Source organism: Trichechus manatus, unplaced genomic scaffold (genome assembly GCF_000243295.1).
Source record: "Trichechus manatus latirostris isolate Lorelei unplaced genomic scaffold, TriManLat1.0 scaffold00253, whole genome shotgun sequence".
In the NCBI taxonomy this organism is placed as follows: domain Eukaryota; kingdom Metazoa; phylum Chordata; class Mammalia; order Sirenia; family Trichechidae; genus Trichechus; species Trichechus manatus.
In genome coordinates, this window is record NW_004444189.1 from 1097228 (window position 1) to 1118115 (window position 20888).

A 20888-nucleotide genomic window follows, 5' to 3' on the forward strand; every position below is an offset into this window, starting at 1 on the left:
TGTTATAGCAGCACTAGATGACTGAGACAGATCGTGCTTCAGTTTCTGAGATAGCCTTTGATACTGAGTTTCCAGGATACATGACCATTACAAGGTATCTGTGGAAACCCTGGTTAAGAGGTTGACTCCTAACCAAAAGGTCAGTAGTTCGAATCCACCAGGTGCTCCTTGGAAACCCTGTGGGGCAGTTACAGTCCACTCAGCAGCAGTGTTTTGTTTTGTTTTGGTATGTTGAACACAGTAAAAATTTAATAATTTAGGATATTTCATTTTGAGTACAGGCAGTCCCCGGATTACAAATGTCCAACTTATGGATAACTCGTACTTGCCCTGTAATGTTATGTAGATTTGCCCTCACTTGGAAACTGTTGAACCAACTCCTACTCACAACAAATTCTTCATCACGATCACCTTCACTTGCTGCACATGCAGCTTTCAAATCATTGAAAAGACTTGAAGCCTTTTCTTGCACTAACCAAAACCAAACCCACTGCTGTCGAATTGATCCAACCCATAGCAACTCTATAGGGCAGAGTAGAACTGTCCCATAGGGTTTCCAAGGCTGTAAATCTTTGTGGAAGCACACTGCCACATCTTTCTCCCATGGAGCAGCCGGTGGGTTTGAAATGCTGACATTTTGATTAGCAGCTGAGTGCTTTAACCACTACACCACCAGGGCTCCTCTTCTTGCACTAAAGTAAGACTAAATAAGAACTGTGTGCACCTGTTCTGACTTCCTACAAATTACAACTTGAAGACACAGCTAGTAGGGATCTCGTTCATAACCTGGGGACTGTCTGTAATGCTTTTTACAAATGCTTGCATTCTAGTTAAAATCATATTGTTTAGTGAAATTAGTATTGCAGTAGTGATTTTTATTCTCAGTGATAAAAGTAAATATAGGCATTGACCACTTTAGGAAATACCTTTTTATGTGTTGGTAATAAATATGTCATTTTGTTATCCTTTTCTTATTCTTTTAGATGTGATTATTATTTCTGTGGTCCAGCATTTGAGGACATGGAAAACTAAAACTTACTCTGAGTGGTTCAGCAACTCAGCGTGTTCCATAAGTCTCAATTTACTGTAGGTTTCTAATAGAAAACAAAATTAATCTCATGTTCTTAAATGAACATACCACTTTTATGGATTGCTAATGGGAGTAAAAACTTTGACATTTGAAAAGTTTAATGTCTTTGAAAGCAGGGAATATACTTAACTAATAATCTGGGAAAAGTATGAACCAATGTTAAATATATAAATTGTTGCCTGATTCAGGCTACGTAAAGTTGTCTCTATGGAAAGTAGCTGGATTTAAAGTCACAGCTTGTAATTCAGAGGGTCTGCCCTTGTAAGTTTAAATTTGGGGCTCATATCTGAAAACACAGTTTTTCTTTTTCTGTAATAACTTAATTTTTTAGCTTATCTTTCTTGATTGACAGTTTCAGATTCTTTGGTGCTTGAACTGTGTTAACTGTGTCTTTGGGGCACCTCCAGGACTCCACAAAGTGAATTTTTTCTTTACATCAAAGTGAAATTTTTATATGCCAGATAGCTATAGGTCAGATCATGCCATACGTGTGCATAAAATTTGGTTAAAATTTATATAGCCATCCTCTTGCATTGGAGTAACAGACCAAAATTTAATTTAATTTATATATATTTTTTAAAAGGAGCCCTAGTGGTGCAGCGGTTAAGCGCCTGTCTGCTAACTGAAAGGTTGGTGGTTAAAACCCACTAGCTGCTCTGTGGGAGAAAGATGTGGGTGGCAGTATGCTTCCATAAAGATTACAGCCTTGGACACCCTATGGGACAGTTCTACTTTGTTCCTATAGGGTCACTGTGAGTCACAGTTGACTCGATGACAACAAGTTTTATATTTAAAAAGCTAATGACCTCAAAAGATGCCGATTCTCTTTATATTGGGGTTCTTGTTATGTTAACACATTCTTTTCCTAAATTTTTTAAGATTAAAAACTGATGGGGATTATGAGATCCAGAAAAATATATTGAAACTACGTATCTTTGATACACAGTAAATATGATAGATTTCAAAGTAAGTTACAAATAATATTTAAATATAATCCCTACAGATAAAACTTAGAATAGTATTTTTCATATTTGTTGACCATGGTTCACAGTAAGAAATATATTTTACATATTTATATATGTATAATATATATGTATTACACACACACACGTATATATGTGTGTGTAACGTATACACACACACAAAAAAAAAACCATTGCCATCAAGTCGATTCCAACTCATAGCGGACAGAGTAGAACTGTCCCATAGGGTTTCCAAGGAGTGCCTTGTGGACTCAAACTGCTGATCTTTTGGTTAGCAGCCATAGCTCTTAACCACTACACCACCAGGGTTTCCGTAATATATACAGTATGTATATAATTACATATATATAGCTATACGCATTAATAATTTTATACATGAATATATGTAATTTCAAACATTTTATGAAAAATACTTACCCTTACTATATGAAATATACTCTGATACTTTCTTTTTTTAATGCTGATCACAAAAACTAATTGATTTACTGACTTACAGTTTGAAAGAACAGTGACTTAGAAGACTATATGGAAAAAATATAATTACAGAATAATTTTTGACAAATTTGACCTGATTTAAATCATAACCCTAGGAATATTATACATGTTGGGCCTGAATTCACGGTAGATTATATTTTCAGAAATTTATGTGTTTCACCATGTATAGAGAAAACGTTGCAGAAAAATGGATAGTTTGCAAAATATTTAATGATGCCTCATCAAGGTTGCTGAGATGGATACTGGTTGGGCTAGCTTTGAGCTTTTTAGCTATTCCATTTAATCATGTTAGACTGGCTTGACTGAACTAGAATTACAGGGGACTTCTAGGCTATATTCATCCTTTCAGGAGGTAGAAGAATCATCAGCAGAGCAAATTTACAACCCTAGAAGTAAGTCTCATACTGTAATACTTTTCATAGTGGAACTATAAGGGATTATCTCTCAGTGACACCAAAAAAATATGAGATTCCTTTCTGGACAATACATACAGTAATAACCACTCCAAATGCTAGATTTGCAAAGTTTAATACTTTTAGCTCTCCTCGTTTATATATGAGTATTCTAAAATTTCAGAATCATGTAATTATAATCATAGACCAAGTAATGGTCTTATATTTTACCTAAACGTCACTGTCATTTTTCTAGTACGTAGGGAAATAAGATGATCCTAATAGAGTGAGGCTTTGGAGCCAAAAGTTAAAATGTTATGTTAAAATTTCAGCTTTCTTGCCTGTGAGCTATATGAACTTGAGCATGCCACTTAAACTCTGAGGTACAGTTTTCTTACCTGTAAAACTGCAGTAATAATATCTACCTCATGGGACAGTTATGAAGATTATTTCAGAATATTTAGTACAATTTTAGGCATATAATAGGAATTCAGGAAAGCTTAATTCTTTCATTGCTCTTCCCTAGCAATACTTTTTTTCCTCACACTATGTTTATATGAAACAAATGGGTCGTGAGGATTCCTTTGACAAATTATTTTCAGAAGGATTAAGATTCAAGTAATATATTTAATTAGAGCTTAGTGTGGAAATTGTATGCAGTGTGTGTAATGCACCTAACTTCTGTAGCTAGTATACTTATCTGGCTGAATCATGAATTCAGTCCTGGAATGAATCAGTCAAATGATTTTATTCCATGACCTATCTAAGATCTGTTCTGTGTAAACATATACCCAATTATGTGCTCTAGAGAAATCAGACAAAACAAAAAAATACTCTTCTTTAGAATTAATGTAAACTATACATAATCTCTTCTGTCCTTGATGAAGGGACAGTTCCTGTCTGGAATGCCATATTTACATAAATTATCTTTATTGACACCCTGTGATAAGGGTCATCAAGAAAGTTGGGAATGCTATAGGCAACATAGAAACTTAAGACAGGTAAATAAATATGCTTTTCTATGTACAGAAAGATGAAATGATAGTAGGGCATGCGCTCTCATTGTACTGATTATGGATTTCACCTGATTATTCAGTACTTCCTAATCAAGTCCCTTTTGGGATCCATGACATTTGTGAAATGACTGGCTGGAGTTGAGACATAGCCTACAGCCATAAAATAATGTAAAGGTAGCTTTTCAACTTTGAGTGAATTATTTTAACTTCATTAATTATTTGGCTCCAACCCTATCAGCTAGGCACATTGAACCCGTAAATTTTCATTGTCAAACGTTTATGAATCATCAAATTCTTGTTTTTTATTAAAACAACCGTTGTTCTCTGAATATATATAATCCCAAATTAAGTGTAATAAGAATAAGATATCAATCATAAGTAAATTGAAGGGTGAGTTATCTGTCCTTTTGTGCTTTTAAACTAATGACCACTGAAGGGAAGAGTCTTGTGTGAAGGCCGTTTTATAGTTATATAATGGAACTTAATTTTCTCTGATTCTTTCTGAATAGCAGTGTTATTATATGATATTTATCTTTACAGAATTATTTTAAAATTTAAAATATATTTTATTTGTACTTTCCCAGATTTTTCATTAAGTTTTCTATACATATTGAGTAAATCTTTTGTGAATTAAGAAAGAATATACTAAGACAGCCTAAAGATCAAATAATTTTGACAAATGCCCCAGTAAATTAGGACAGAAAGGACATTAAGGATAGTTGAGCTCTTTGCACTTGAAGGAGTCTATTAATACAAGGTTCATGTTTCAAACTTTTAATTTGCTTTCTTATTAAGGTATACCAAATATACTATTAGAAGGCTAGAAGAGATAGTCTACCCTTTAGCTATCAATAAAATAAGTACCACATTAAAAATCAGAATGATTTATTGTTAACTATTAATGATCCTAATATTCTGTAGAGTATTCCTTTCTAACTTTGGAATATAGTTGGTTTTAGTTTACTTCTGGTGAATAATTTTTTATTACCTATTTACATGATATTAAATTTTACGATTTATTAGTATTGAAAAGGTTTTCACATTTACTGTAACAACAGATAATTAAGTTTTGAAAAAAGGTCATATAGTGTTTTAAGAAGCCAGTACATATGAGTTGTTCAAGTGTAAATTTGCTTTTGAACTCTTAACTGAATTAAAAATTAGGTTGAATGTTGATTATGCAGTGTATTAGGTATAATTATTTTTTATAACCAGAAAATTAATTTATGTAATAGTGACACCATCACTTTAAATGTCTACCAGTTGCTTAATATGATATTTGAAGATATTCTTAAACATCCATTTCATTACAGTGCTATGCTGAAGTGAAAATTTTAGTAGAAACTTATCAAAATATTTCAGAATCAAGAAAAGCTAATTGAAATTTAAAAGTATTTAATTTGAAAGTTCTTTTTAAATGATTTGATATCTATAATCTTTAATAGAGTTAGTATTGCTGACTTCTGATAATTTTCACAAATTATAATACTTTGTTACCATAATGGTGGTAATTTTTTTTTTTTTTAATTTTAGTTTTATTTTTCAGAAATTATCCTTAGGATGAATACAAAGGAATCAAACTCTGATAATCAAACAACTCTTAGTTAGGATCTTCACTTTTTAAAGTGTTCTGGCCCATATGGGTCTAATCCTTATTCTAGGATATTCTTAAGTATTTTAATAGTTAAAACTTCATTAACTTAAATTTTATTAGCTTAGAATGATGAAATAAGATGTGGGCAGGGATAAAGTTCATTTTTTTAATGTTATTGGAGGAAGGAGTGATTGTTAAATGGTTTAATTGATCTGAGATTAATCTCTCACTAAGTCAACCCTGGAGACATATTCTTTCATCCACTTTACTCTCACCAAAAATGTCTGTCGTGGAGGCAGGCAGTATGTCACAGAAAACCTCCATATAGTTCAGGGTTGCCATGGCTATCTTAGTGCTACTTCCATACCAGAATTTTGGGGGACCATCCCTCACCACGTTATCCCTGCCTACGTCTTGACCTCTTTATTAACCTTCAAGGAATTTCTACCAGTAAACTGTTATACTTGAAAATGGATAGGGCTTAATCAAAAAGAGTTATTTAAATGATTTTAAAGAAGCATTTGTTAGAAGCAATTTAGTAACTTGAGGTTTATAGTTATCATTCTGAAGAAGGCAAATAGGAACTGCACTTAGTTTGAACTTTAATTCACTTAAATGAAAATGTATAGTACAGTATCTTTTGCATTGTAAGCATTCAGATGTTTGAGGAATGATTGGCATTTGAAACTGTCACAATGCCTTTTGGGTGTTTTGGTTAAATTTAATCTTTATATCTGTTTTTGCCAACGAGGCATTTTCCCTAGATATACGAGATGCATGAATACAGAATGTAACTGTTAGCTTTAAATAAAACTCTATCTAAAATTATAATATATCAGGAAATTGTTTTTATACAGGTAAATGGTTGCAGTTTTGTGGTGAGAACAGAAAAACCTACAAATTTATTAAGGGTACAGTATTTAAAACTGCTCATGATACTAATGTTTTAAACTGTTTAAAACTATCTGGCTTACTAACAAAGCTTTTTCATGCATGTACTTCTTTCTGTGTGTGATTTCTAAATGCATTTAATGTTTAACAGAACAAAGTTTCTCACCCTTTGTTATAACACTCAATTATAACAGAATTTGCAGATGTTCTGTTTGTATTCTTGAGTATGTATCACATTAACAACAAAGTAGGTTGCCATACCAGTAAACTCCCAGTTACGAGTGGTGCTTTAAAGTGGACTTTGCTATGGAATTTGATACTTGAATCCCTTTCCCTGAGAAATGTTTCTAATATTGAATTATTAACATGTTGGATTGATTTAGGAAGAATTTGGAGTTGATGATTCATATTCTGAACATGGAGCACAATACAGTGAGACTCATCTAGAAATGATGGAAAATGAATTAGCTGGGAAACAGCATGAGATTGAAGAGCTAAACAGAGAACTAGAAGAAATGAGGGCCGCCTATGGGACTGAAGGACTGCAGCAGGTATGTCTACCTTCTGTGGCTTTTGGTTTGTTACTAACAAAAACAAAAATTGGAAATTTGAATGCTGGTATATATATAAACCCACTGCTGTCAAGTCAATTCCAACTCATAGCGGTTCCTATGGGACAGAGTAGAACTTCTCCATAGGGTTTCCAAAGCTGTAAATCTTTACAGAAGCAGACTGCCACACCTTTCTCCCATGGAGTGGCTGGTGGGTTTGAACCACTGACTTTTTGGTGAGCAGTTGAATGCGTTAACAACTGTACCACCAGGGCTCTTGGGGGTAGAATATTTTATGTGTGTGTGTGTGTGTGTGTGTGTGTGTGTGTCCATTAACAGGGCTAATATAATTTGAACTTTTTTATTTAGTTGTATGAGATATCTAGGCTAAAGTCACTTCAGTAGGATAGATGTTTTTGTAATCAGCCTGAGAGAAAATTTGCTGCAAACCACATCAAAATATTATGACTTTAGCCCATTAAGAATGGCAACAAGTCTTTGTAAGTAACCTCTTGTGGTTAGTGTGATATCTATTGTCCACGGCAGTCAGTTATGATTAGGTGAAATAGGACATTGATGAGGATGACAGAATACCTTTCAGTTTCATTATCTCCAGAAACAAGTACAGATTGGAGGTCCCCCTAAATATAAAGGCACTTGTCCTAGAAATAGATATATGGATAAGGCAGACCTAATGTTTTTTTTTCCCTTAGTTCAGGTAATTTTCTCAAAGTTGGTTTGAAAATAAAAGCTATTCCTGCAAGGTTTCAAATATGAAGATTGCTTACAAATTCTAAGAATTCTGCCAACACATATGAATCTTATATATCTATATTTTATAGTGTTTTTGTTAAAAAATTTACATAGCAGATTCCCATTTAATTTCTATACATCTTGTTGAGTGACATTGGTTACATTTTTCACAGTGTGTCAACATTCTCATTATTTCCATTCTGTTTGTTCCATTTCCGTTAATCTAGCTTCCCTGCTCCTCCCATACCTTCTCATCTTTGCTTTAGGGTAAATGTTGACTGTTTGGTCTCATATAGATGATTTTGAATCTCGTATTTTTAAAGAACAGTTGCCTATAGTAATTTAAAAAAATGAGCCACTTATTTTTTTCACTGGTTTCCTTCAGTTACAAGAATTTGAAGCTGCCATTAAACAAAGAGATGGCATCATAACCCAGCTCACTGCTAATTTGCAGCAAGCAAGAAAAGAAAAGGATGAGACAATGAGAGAATTTTTAGAGTTGACAGAACAAAGTCAAAAATTACAGATTCAATTCCAGCATGTAAGTATTACTAGTAGAAGAAAATTTATTAGACTTTTAGTAACGATTTTTTAAAAATTTTTACACTTGCAGAACCAGATCTAAATTTGTTAAAGAGCCATTTGCTTATTAGATATCATGTTGGAAAAGCTGGTAAATACCTATTATTATGTTGACCAATAATTTAATTCATATTTCTTGAGTGATTTTCTGCAGTTTGTTTGTTTGTTTGTTTGTTTTTTACTTCTCAGTCTCTATTTTGGAATTGTACAAAACCTTATAAAGCCAATTGGTAGATTTTTGCAGAAATTAACTGGTAATCACATCCTCCCTTTGCCAACCCTGGTATGGTTTTATTTCATTTAGGTTCTGCAATGGTAACTAGATTGAATATATTCCACTTAGCTATAATTAGAGCCACAGGGATCTACTTGTCTTAATTAGGGTATCTGATGGCAAGTAACAGAAGACACTTTGATATAGTTTAAGCAATAGAGAGGAATTTAATGTAAGGATACAGGATTATTTTACTGAATAATAGCACAGAAATACCAGAAGGTGCTTGAAAGGGATTGGAACCAGAGACTGGAAAGTCACAAGGAATCTGGGAAGTACTGTTATTCAGCCCCCACTTCTCTCTGCATGTCTGCTTCACTCTTAGGTCTCTCATTAGACCTACTTTCTCTGCTTTACCATGAGAAACAGAATCTTACTGGTTCAGCTTCAGTAATGTGCCATTACTCATCCAATCAGCAATGGCAGAATGTTTGCTGGAGCCTCTCTAAAACTAGCACAGTTCCCAAAGAGCCATTGTGAGCTGAGTACTACCCCAAAAGGTATATATTCCCTAATACAGTCACTTCAGAATTTTAATGCTTTGGGGTTTCTTTCTATTTTTAAGTTACAGGCTAGTGAAACTCTGAGAAACAGCACTCATAGTAGCACAGCTGCAGATTTACTACAAGCAAAACAGCAGATCCTCAGTCATCAGCAACAGCTGGAAGAACAAGACCACCTATTAGAAGATTATCAAAAAAAGAAAGAAGACTTCAAAATGCAAATTAGTTTCTTACAAGAGAAAATTAGAGCATATGAAATGGTATGTTTATTTTAAGGAAGTCAACCAATTTGCAGTAGCTTTGCAATTTAAAAATTTTTATACAAGTGTTTATCTTTTTGTTATGCACATGGATCACAGAATTTCATAATTAATGAAAACTCTTTAAGTGTATAAGATAATTTATTTCAAAAGCAACTGGTAGTCTCACAATAATACCGTCTTTAAGATAATATGAATATTGAGTTCTTGGAAATGAGTCAACCCATATTAAAGCAAATTCTCAGGAGAATCTAAATAAATAACCAGAATTTCTATCCTTTATTTTTTTCATCTAAAGGTATTTCCACTTATTTTAGCTATTGTTATGAAATTCCAAAACTATTTTCAAAACAAAGTGAAATGTTAGGGATTTTAATTAGAAAAATAAATATATGTCATACAGTACTTTTTATAAATAAGAATATTGTTTAGATAATAAGAACAGTATTAGCTAGCATTTATTAAGTATAATTAGGGTGATAGCTGAAACTGTCTTGGTCCCTTAGAAGACTGTATTTTTTTGCCTGTTTATTTATTTTTATTGTGCATTAGGTGAAAGTTTACAGAGCAAATTAGATTCCCATTCGATAGTTGTATATAAAGTGTTTCATGGACTTGTCTTCATTTCCCACACTGTGTCAGCACTCTCTCCATTTCCGCCCTAGGTTCCCCGTTTCCTTTTGTCCTGATTTTCTACCCCTTCCTGCGTTCTCATCTTTGCTTTTGGGCAAATATTGCCCTTTAGATCTCTTATAATTGTTCTAAGGAGCACATTCCTCACAGGTGTTATTGTTTATATTATGGGCTTGTCTTTTGTTTGGCTGGAAGGTGGTCTCTGGGAACGACTTCAGTTCCAGGTCAGAAGGGTGTCTTAGGGCTATAGTCTTGGGGGTTCCTCCATTCTCTGTCAGAATAGTGAGTCTGGTTTTTTTGTGTGAATTTGATTTTTTGTTCTACATTTTTCTCCCAGTCTGTCCAGGACCCTCTGTTGTAATCCCAGTCAGAGCAGTCAGTATAGAAGACTGTATTGATGATTACAGGCTCGTTCTCATTGTCCTAATCGTCTGAATTTCCCAGAGTGCAATAATCATAGGCAAGAAATATATTATTCCCACTTTCTCAGTTCTGTTTCCACAGATAAAGAGGGATCGTTTCCTTGACCACAGGACTGCCTTTTGCAACACAAAATTAAGTGGGTTAAAATCAGTGCGTTTGAAATAAATGTTGCTAAGAAAAGTAAATACTGAATTTATATTGTTCAATATTTGAATGCAGAATTATGGTTGTTTGTAATTATATGAGGCATTGGACTATTTTGAATTAAGTGATACTGATAAAAGTTTTTTCCCTATAGAAAATCAGGAAACAGAAAAGTTAGGTTTTTGTAACAATGTTAACATTTTTCAAGATTAATTACTTATTTAACATTTTAACTTCAGTTGGCTACCATGAGCTGATTTTACTTTCTTACAGGTTCCAAATGCCTTACAGATTTTTTTTTCTAGTATATATGCATATTGCATTTGTATATAATACATTAAAAATATGGTACCTTAAAATATTTTATTTCACTTTAGCTTTAGAACATATTCTGTGAGATAGAGAAAATAATATCTGTACAAACTCTTGTACAGATGAAAACACCAAGATTTAAAGAGGCAAAGATGACTTATCAATGTCATAGTGTAGTGCAAAAATTAAGGTAAGAAGGCTCAGCACTTGATAATAACATAAGGTTACATAGAATGGGATATGTGATGCCAAGAGAAAAGCTGGCATTTCTCTCAAGAGACTGCACAGGATAGCATTCATTGCTTTGGTTAATTTATATAGCATAGAGTCTAGCCTTTTACTTGTAGGCTCAGAGCAATATAAGAGAAATTTCTTCCTCCGAAGAAGACCAAGACTACTATAGTGTCTGCTTTTTTCCAGAGCTGGACGCACAAGTTTCATTGTCTTTAGAGAAACTGAGGAGCAGGCCCAACCGTTACTTTGTATAGAATTATGTAAAAAGCTGACTTCTATCATCAGTCTTTTGGTAAAGGGGTTAAATGATGTAAGTTGCCAGAAGCTAAAAATGTCATTCTTATATTTTCATTTTTTCTTTCTAAAGGAACAAAGTAAAAAAGTAGAAAACTCAAATAAAGAAGAAATACAGGAAAAGGAGGCAATCATTGAAGAATTAAATACAAAAATAGTAGAAGAAGAAAAAAAAACTCTTGAGCTAAAGGATAAAGCAACAGCTGCTGATAAACTACTAGAAGAATTGCAAGAACAGGTTGTACAAAAGAACCAAGAGATAAAAAACATGAAATTAGAGCTGACTAATTCTAAACAAAAAGAAAGACAGTGTTCTGAGGAAATAAAACAGTTAATGGGGACGGTTGAAGAACTTCAAAAGAGAAATCATAAAGATAGCCAATTTGAAAATGATATTGTACAGAAAATGGAACAAGAAACACGAAGAAAGTTAGAACAACTCCGGGCGGAGCTGGATGAAATGTATGGGCAGCAGATAGTGCAGATGAAACAAGAGTTAATAAAACAACACATGTCACAGCTAGAGGAACTTAAAACACAACATAAGGGAGAAGTGGAGAATGCTTTAAGATCGTATCCAAATATTAATGAAGATCAAATAAAGTTAATGAATGTGGCAATAAATGAACTGAATATAAAATTGCAAGATACTAACTCTCAAAAGGAAAAACTCAAAGAAGAACTGGGAGTGATTTCAGGAGAAAAATCTGCTCTACAGAAACAGCTTAAAGACCTTTTAGAAGAATTAAGCTTTTCAAGGGACCAGATTCAGAGAGCTAGGCAGACAATAGCTGAACAAGAAAGTAAACTCAGTGAAGCCTATAAGTCTCTTAGTACAGTGGAAGACTTGAAAGCTGAGATTGTTTCTGCATCTGAATCTAGGAAGGAACTAGAATTAAAACATGAAGCAGAAGTCACAAATTACAAGATAAAACTTGAAATGTTAGAAAAAGAAAAGAATGCTGTGTTAGACAGAATGGCTGAATCCCAAGAAGCTGAGTTAGAGAGGCTGAGAACACAGCTGCTGTTTAGTCATGAAGAAGAACTTTCCAAACTGAAGGAAGATTTAGAAATTGAACATCGAATAAATATTGAAAAACTTAAGGACAATTTAGGCATTCACTATAAACAGCAGATAGATGGGTTACAAAATGAAATGAGTCAGAAGATAGAAACCATGCAATTTGAAAAAGACAATTTGATAACTAAGCAAAATCAATTAATTTTGGAAATTTCAAAGCTAAAAGATTTACAGCAATCCCTTATGAATTCAAAATCAGAAGAAATGACTCTTCAGATCAATGAACTTCAAAAAGAAATTGAAATACTCAGACAAGAAGAAAAGGAAAAAGGTACCCTTGAACAAGAAGTTCAAGAATTACAACTTAAAACTGAATTATTGCAGAAACAAATGAAAGAAAAAGAGGATGACCTTCAAGAAAAATTTACACAGCTTGAAGCAGAGAATAGCATTCTTAAAGATGAAAAGAAAGCCCTTGAAGACATGTTAAAAATATATACTCCTGTTAACCAAGAAGAAAGATTCATTTTCTTGGACTCTAGTAATTCCAAATCTAAAGATGGTAGCTGGCAAAAAGAAATAGATATGCTCACAGAGGAAAATGAGAACCTCAAAGCACAATGTATTCAGCTAAAGGAAGAGATTGTAAAACAAAGGAACACTTTTTCATTTGCTGAAAAAAACTTTGAAGTTAACTATCAAGAGTTACAGGAGGAGTATGCTTGCCTTCTCAAGGTAAAAACTGATTTAGAAGACAGTAAAAACCAACAAGAAGTAGAATATAAAAGTAAGCTTAAAGCACTTAATGAAGAACTTCATCATTTGCAGAGAATAAATCCATCTGTAGTAAAAATGAAAACTTCAGTGTTTGATGATGATAAAACTTTTATACCAGAAATGTTGGAAATTGGTGAGGTGGTTGAGAAAGATACCACGGAACTTATGGAAAAACTTGAGGTAACCAAGCGAGAAAAATTAGAACTGTCAGAGAGATTGTCTGATCTTTCTGAACAATTAAAACAGAAACATGGTGAGATTAGTGTTCTAAGTGAAGAAGTTGAATCTTTAAAGCAAGAGAAAGAGCAAGTTTTATTGAGATGTAGAGAGCTAGAAATCATAATTAATCATAATAGAACAGAAAATGTAAATGTGTTTGATGTTCAGTCACGCTCATTTAAAGACAGAGTTGTGACTGTGACAAGCAGGGATTCTGAAGAGTCACTTTCTAAAATAAATAAAGGCTTTGTTGAAGAATCGAGAGTAATGAAGGAAGATAAAATTCCTTTTGAAAATATGACAATTGGGGAAGAAAGCAAACAAGAACAGTTACTTTTGGATCACTTGCCATCAGTGACAAATGAATCAATGCTTGAGGCAACTGAACCTGGTGAAAATGATAAACTTCAGCAGGAACTCAGTGTACTTAAATCAGAACAGGTATGTTTACTTGTTTAAATATGGTAAAACAGTGAACATGTACATTTCATATTAGAAAAAGTTACGTTCATAAAACATAAATTAGTATTTTTACAAGAGAATGAAAGTGAACCTACTAAAGTAATTCTCATTTGGGTCATTTATTTTATCTATTTTTTCCTATACATTGTTTTTCTTTTGATTAATCTATGTTGTATATTCTGCTCAGGAAATAAAAAACACCAATGGTTTTACATTTTATTTGAAAAGACAAGAATTTAAATAACTTTGTTGAGAATTTAAGCTTTAAAAAAGTTATTAATTTTATTCTGTAATATTTTGTTGCAATGCCATATACCAGTTTTAGAATTTTATTTCATACTGGGATCTTCAAGGTTCCACTACTGAAAATTAACTCTTAAACTTTTTACTACTTTATATAGTTGTTCTGTAGTTATGAAATTCTATTTCCCTAGGAAAAAATCTCTACTTAAATCCTAGATTTTTCTTAGTCTTATTATACTTGAAGAAAAATAAAGTATCAACTCTACATACAATTAAAATATTAAATAATGCATTTAATTTGAGTAATAATAGATCAGTCCTGACAATTTATACTGATATTGGAAGTAACAGGAAAATTCCACTGCAGATCTACTGTATAAAGGTGATATCTAAACCTTTGTGTGTTTCTTCATTTGTCTAACAAATATTTATTGCCAGGTATAGGAGTATAATGAAGAGAAGCCTCCTACTCTCAAAGAGCATATATTTTAGAGAGGGAGACAGGCACTAAATGAGGAAGCAAGTAAGGTAGTTATAAATAGCAGTAAGTCCTATGAAGAAAATAAAACAGGATGATGTGATAGAGAATGACTTGATCGAGAATGGAGTGGTGGCAGCATTAAATAGGGTGGTCAAGAAAGGTCTTTAGGAGGAACTGACATTTGAACTAAGACCTGAATGATAGGGAGGAACCTGCACCATGGAGATTGTTGTTGTTACGTCCCGTTGAGTCGGTTCCGACTCATAGCGACCCTGTGTACAACAGAATAAAACACTGCCCGGTCCTGTGCCATCCTCACAATTGTTGTTATGTTTGAGCCCATTGTTGCAGCCACTGTGTAAATCCATGTCATTGAGGGTCTTCCTCTTTTTCGCTGACCCTCTACTTTACCAAGCATGATATCCTTCTTCAAGGACTGGTCCCTCCTGGCAGTATGTCCAAAGTATGTGAGGCAAAGTCTCACCATCCTTGCTTCTAAGGAGCATTCTGGCTGTGCTTCTTCCTTGGAGATTAGAGCAGTTCTAAAGACATAGGAATGAGCTTGGTAAGTTTGAGGAACAGAATGAAGACCTGTGTAGTTAAATTTTAGAGAGGGAGAAAATGAAAGAAGAATTTGACGAAAGTGGAAGAAACCAGATCTTGGAGAGCCTTACAGACTTTGTAAGAAGTTTAGATTTTATTCTGAATATAGTAGGAAGTCATTGGAAAGTTTACTGTTTTTATTTCTAATGAATTCATCCATATTATCGTATATCAGATGTACAGATATTTTACGTTTTTAGTCACCTAAATAGGGTCAAGAAATTTCAATTGTTTAACTATTAATGCTCTGTTAAGTATCTGGATCATTTTAAAAACAATAGTTTGTGATAATTGCTCCGAAAAATGCCAGAGATGATGTAAAATTTTATAAAAAGCATTATTGAGAGAGAACCTGAATTTGAAGTTCAGCTGTCAAAATGGTCAGATTTTCTAAGTAAGAATTTTATTCTCTATGAAAGACATTTCAGTGGCACTCAGATGCCCTCTCCTTGACATTAACTGCTTAATGTATATGAGGTATGAAAAGTTTAAGTGAACAAAAGTCCAAAATACATCTTCAGCCTTTTCAGTTTGTTTGCTCAGTACTTTTTTCCTAGAGAGTTCCCTATTTAATCTTGAGTTACTCCAAGGTAAACCTTTTAAATGGTTCTCAACACTGGTTATTTCTGCAGTTCTTCTCACCCACTGTCCATCAAGTCATAGCCTTAGACTCTATGAATTCTGAATTCATGGTAATAAGATGTGGATTATTTGCTTTTTTTTATAATTTCTTTGTCCCTTTTCGCTTCCATTAGCATGTATTTTTAAGAATTGAAACTATACCCATATTCATAGAGGAAGACTATAAAGAAAGATGTTTTGTCTCTCCAAATCAATCTCTATATTCAGCGTAGTTCCACCAGTCAAAATTGCAGCAGGGTTTTTCATGGATCTTGAAAAATGGATTCTAAAATTGATGTAGAAGTATAAATATTCAGGAATAGCCAAGACAAATCCTAGAAAAATTAAAATGGGGGCAATTTATTCTATTTGACATCAAGACTTACTACAATATCATAAAAGACAATATGGTTTTAATACAGGGATAGACAAATAGGTCTTTTGAACTTAATGGAAGTTCCCAAACAGATCCAGACCCTTGTGAAATTTTGGGATGTGATAGAGGAGGTTCTAAAATTCCATATTAATAATACTTAATGAGCCTCTACTACATTCCAGGCATTGTTAGGCATTGGGATATAACACTGAATAAAAGTATACAATAAAGAAGAAAGCTTATATTTTAGAGTGATTAGACAAACATTAAACAGATAGGCAAATCTTTAACATATCAGTGAGTGCTATGAAGAAAATTAAAAATCAAAGTATGGAAAGAGGACAGAAATCTATCAGACATGGGGTATGGATGCTTTTTTTATATGGGGTAGATCAGAGAAGGCCAGTCTGGTGAGGTAATACTTGAGCAGACTTGAGTGAAATGAGCAAATAGATCAATAAGAAAAGTTTATAGTATTCAGTAAATGCTTTCTGGGACAATTGGCTTTTAATATTGGAGGTAGAATGTTAGGGTATCCCTATCTTTCATTAAAAAAAAAAAAAACCTGATTGGTTAAATACCTGCTTATAAAAATAAAATAGGATCTTGAGATAGGGAAGGACTTTTAATGAAAACAAAAATACACACAAGAAGATTAATAGATTTGATTATCTGTTTTATACAGAGGATACCTATATAATGACTTAAGGACTGGGAGCAGATATTTGCAACATATGTTAATAGCAAAGGATTAGTATCAAGAATGTATAAAGATACTTATGTAAGAAGAGATCCAAAAAACATAAAAATAGACAAAAGATATGAACAGACGTGTCTCAGAAGAGGAAATCAAAATGGCCAATAAACATGAAATGATACTTTCAATCTTATAAATTGGTGCAATGATAAAATAGCATTTTATACTCATCAAATTGGCATAAATAAGTCTGACAATAAAAATGTGTTGGTGAGGATATGGAGAGATGGGTACTCAAACTGCTGTTAGCAGTGTAAATTCATACAATTAAAACATCAAAAATAATTTGGTAAAAATTGTGTGATATATTTATAACAATGACAAAAAAAAAGTAGCAGCTGATGCTGCTTTATATATACTCGGAAACCTCATGGGATTTGGTTCCTTGGAAGGTTTAGAGTCATGGTTTATGGGACATCCCAGTTAATTGGCCTAATAACATGTTCAGTGCTTCTGTTTTACCAGAATCAACTCGATGGCAACAGGTTTACTTTTTTTTTTTGGTTCTACTTCCTAGTTTATTGCATACAGCCCGGGGTCTTAAAAGCTTGCAAGCAGCCATCCAAGACATAACAATTGGTCTCAATTCATATGGAGCAACAGAGGAAGAAGAGTCAGGAATAGGAGGAGGATATGGAATGTGTGGCTAATTGCCTCCATGAACAACTACCTCCTGTGCCATAAGACCAGAACTGGATGGTGCCTGGTTACCATTACCGAACATTTTGATCAAAGACTTTATAGAAGAATCCTGATCAGAAGGGGGAAAATGTAGAACACAATTTCAAATTCTCATGGACTCCAAATATCCTGGAGTCACGAAAGCCCGATGAACCCCTGAAAACTATTGCCCCGAGATAATCTTTAAGTCTTAAACCGAACCTTCAACCTTTCAGTTGGCAGCTGAGCTCTTAACCACTGTACCACCAGGGCTTCAAATGGGAGCATCTCCATTAAAGAAAACCATTGCTGTCCACTAGTGACCCTATAGAACAGAGTGGAACTGCCTCACTGGGTTTTCAAGGCTGTGAATTTTTATGGAAGCAGGCTGCCACATCTTTCTCCAGCAGAGCAGCTGGTGGGTTCGAACCACCAACTTTTTGGTTAGCAGCCGAGTGCTTTAACCACTGCACCATCAGGACTCCTTAATGGGAACATAGTGTAGTACAATTTTATTTCTAAAACAGAAAAAAGATGTGTAGGGAGGGGATAATGGGCTGAAACAAAAATAAGACAAAATGATAGTTTTTGTTAATTTGGGTTATGAGTACATAGGGTTTCTTAGATTATTCTTTACATTTCTGTACATTAAAAAAATTATTTTTAAACAAAAATAAAAGATGAGACAGTAGTAGCTATACCAAATATCAAAATTTACTGTAAATAAAATTGACGTAATGAAAACATTGTGCTACATTCTTAGAAAAAGACTAGATCAGTACAACAGAATAAAGAGAAAAAAATTAGACTTTAGCTCATGTAATTTTTAAACTATAATTTCATGTATTTTTTTTTTCCTTTGCAGTTAGTATATGGACTATTAACTTCTATTAGAAGTTAAATAATCTGACTTGTCATTTTAAAATTTCTAACATGTATGTACATTCACTTTAAGAACGATTTAAGGCTACAGATGGAAGCCCAACGCATATGCCTGTCTCTGGTTTACTCAACTCATGTGGATCAGGTTCGTGAATATATGGAAAATGAAAAAGATAAAGCTCTTAGCAGTCTTAAAGAGGAACTTATTTCTGCTCAAGAGGAAATGATCAAGGAACTTCAGAAAATACACCAGTTAGAGCTACAGAATATAAAAACACAAGAAACAGGTAACTGGTTCTGACAAAATCATAACTACCATGAGGCAAATAAGTATGACTTAAAGCCCATCATTTCACTGTTTCGTTTAGATCCCATAGAGGAAGGCAGCTGTATATCCCAATCCTGGGGTCTTTTGTTCGTATAATCATTGGATGTTTATTGAAGCGCCCACGAAAGCTAAAAATCACTGAAGGAAGTCACAATCCAGTGGAAAAGCATTTTTAACTATTAGAAAACCGTAGCACAGTGTCTATAACAAGAATGAACAGAGAGACTGGAAGGAGAGGAGAAAAGTCTTGTGCTTTCTAGGAAGATTAGTATGGTGACTGTGAGCAGGAACAGGGAGATTGGAATCTTAGAGAACACTCCAGAGTCTTAAGCATAGAAGTATGAGAGACTGCAGCCATTTTGGAGAATTGAGAGTTCAGGATGTGTGAGAAAGTAGGAGGGGATAAAACCAGAAAGATAGGCAGGATCTTGATCAGAAAACAGTTTATGTGACCTGAATGAAGCATGCTTAAGCTTAATACTGTTGGTAAGACATACTGCATGATTTTAAACAGGGATAGTGGCTTCATTTTTTTAATTTTAATATGTTGGAATTAATTGGAGGAGGCAAGATTAGTGGTAGGAAGACCAGTTAACTGTGGCAGTAATTCTGATAATAAGATATCGAATGAACTAAGATAGTAGTGTTGAGGATGGAAGGAAAGAGTTAAAGAGGTAGACTTTAGTCTGCAGTTGATTTTAGCAGTGAAAGGGGGAGGAACTGAGGATGATTCCTAGGTTTCTGGCTTGGGTAACCAACAGTTACAGAACAAGTTACCACTTCTTACATTCTGTAATTCGAAACTTTTAAAGACAGAACATTGGTAGGTTTAGGGATACTACAGCCATGAGTATAGAAGATATAATCTTGAATTGTGTTATTTCTTGTTTTCATCAATCAGAATAAAGGTAAACTGAAACCTGAGTTATTACCACTAAAAAGCATTTCTTTCCAAAGAAAAATGAATGTTCTCTGTAAAAAAAAAAAAAAAAAAGTAATTATGGTATTTCAGTAAGAAAATTGTATTGAAATGTACATTTTCTTTTATTCATATAACTTAGATGTCAATCATAAAAACAAGTTATCTTCTCTCCAAGATATCAAAAAAATTAAACAACTTGAAGAACAAGTTCAAGAATTAGAAAACCTCACATCCTCTTTGCAACAACGATTGAAAGAAACTGAAGAAAACTATGGAGCAGAGATCCATTCTTTGCAGGAGAGGCTTCATGCTGTTAGTGAGTCCTCTCTTCAGCCAAGGTATCTATCTGCTTATAATTTCATCCAACAGTATTTGTAGCTCAGTAATAATCATAGTAATCATGGTTATTTTAAGAAAGCAAAGTTCCTTGAAAGAGATGTGATATAGCAACATCAAGAAATAAGAGTAAGAGATAATTCTATATTCTTTGAAATGTATAAAATAAATGTTAGTGTAAACCAGACATTTTATTATAGGAATTTTACTACACTTACTTAAAGATGCTGATTGTTATTAATCTGCTGGACTAAATTAGGTGGTTTGCATGCATTTGTTGTTTATTTTATGTCTAGTCTTTGTTAGTTTGCTGTGGGGAATATAAAGTATGATCCTGCCAGTCATGATTAGACTTCCTCCACTTGGTTGTCTAATGCAGAGTCCCTGGGTGGTGCAGAGTGTTAAGTGCTGGGCAACTAACCAAGAGGTTGGCAATTTGAACCCACCAAGAGGAACCTCAGAGGAAAGGGCTGGCAAACTGTTTCTGAAAGGTCACAGCCATGAAAACCCTATGGAGTGCAATTCTCTGAAACACATGGGGTTGCCATTTGTTGGAACTGACTCAGTGGCAACTGGTTTGGGTTGTTTTGTTTGTTTTATAAATGACTGCATGTCATACATTTTAAAGGAGACTATAAAATGGTACAAAATTTAATGATGATCTGTTAAAATACTGTATCATTAAATAGTGTTATTTTACTTTTAAGTGGAAATATTAGTCAAAATATTTAATTTACAATAACTATAACCCTTGGCCCCAATACACAGGGAGCCCT

The 20888-nt window shown here is 33.6% G+C and overlaps 1 protein-coding gene across 5 annotated transcripts in view; it reads left to right on the forward strand.

Annotated features, from left to right (window-relative positions):
- AKAP9 (A-kinase anchoring protein 9) overlaps window positions 1-20888 on the forward strand; it is a 136916-nt gene that overhangs the window by 26432 nt on the left and 89596 nt on the right. For 3 of the 5 annotated variants that reach the window (XM_023724639.1, XM_023724643.1, XM_023724640.1), the window contains exons 4-10: window positions 6428-6481; window positions 6845-7012; window positions 8151-8306; window positions 9187-9384; window positions 11498-13882; window positions 18600-18813; window positions 19916-20114. In XM_023724639.1, coding sequence (XP_023580407.1) covers window positions 6428-6481; window positions 6845-7012; window positions 8151-8306; window positions 9187-9384; window positions 11498-13882; window positions 18600-18813; window positions 19916-20114 — 3374 coding nt within the window. The remainder of the gene's footprint in view (window positions 1-6427; window positions 6482-6844; window positions 7013-8150; window positions 8307-9186; window positions 9385-11497; window positions 13883-18599; window positions 18814-19915; window positions 20115-20888) is intronic. The other 2 variants (XM_023724641.1, XM_023724642.1) reach the window with 2 other exon arrangements.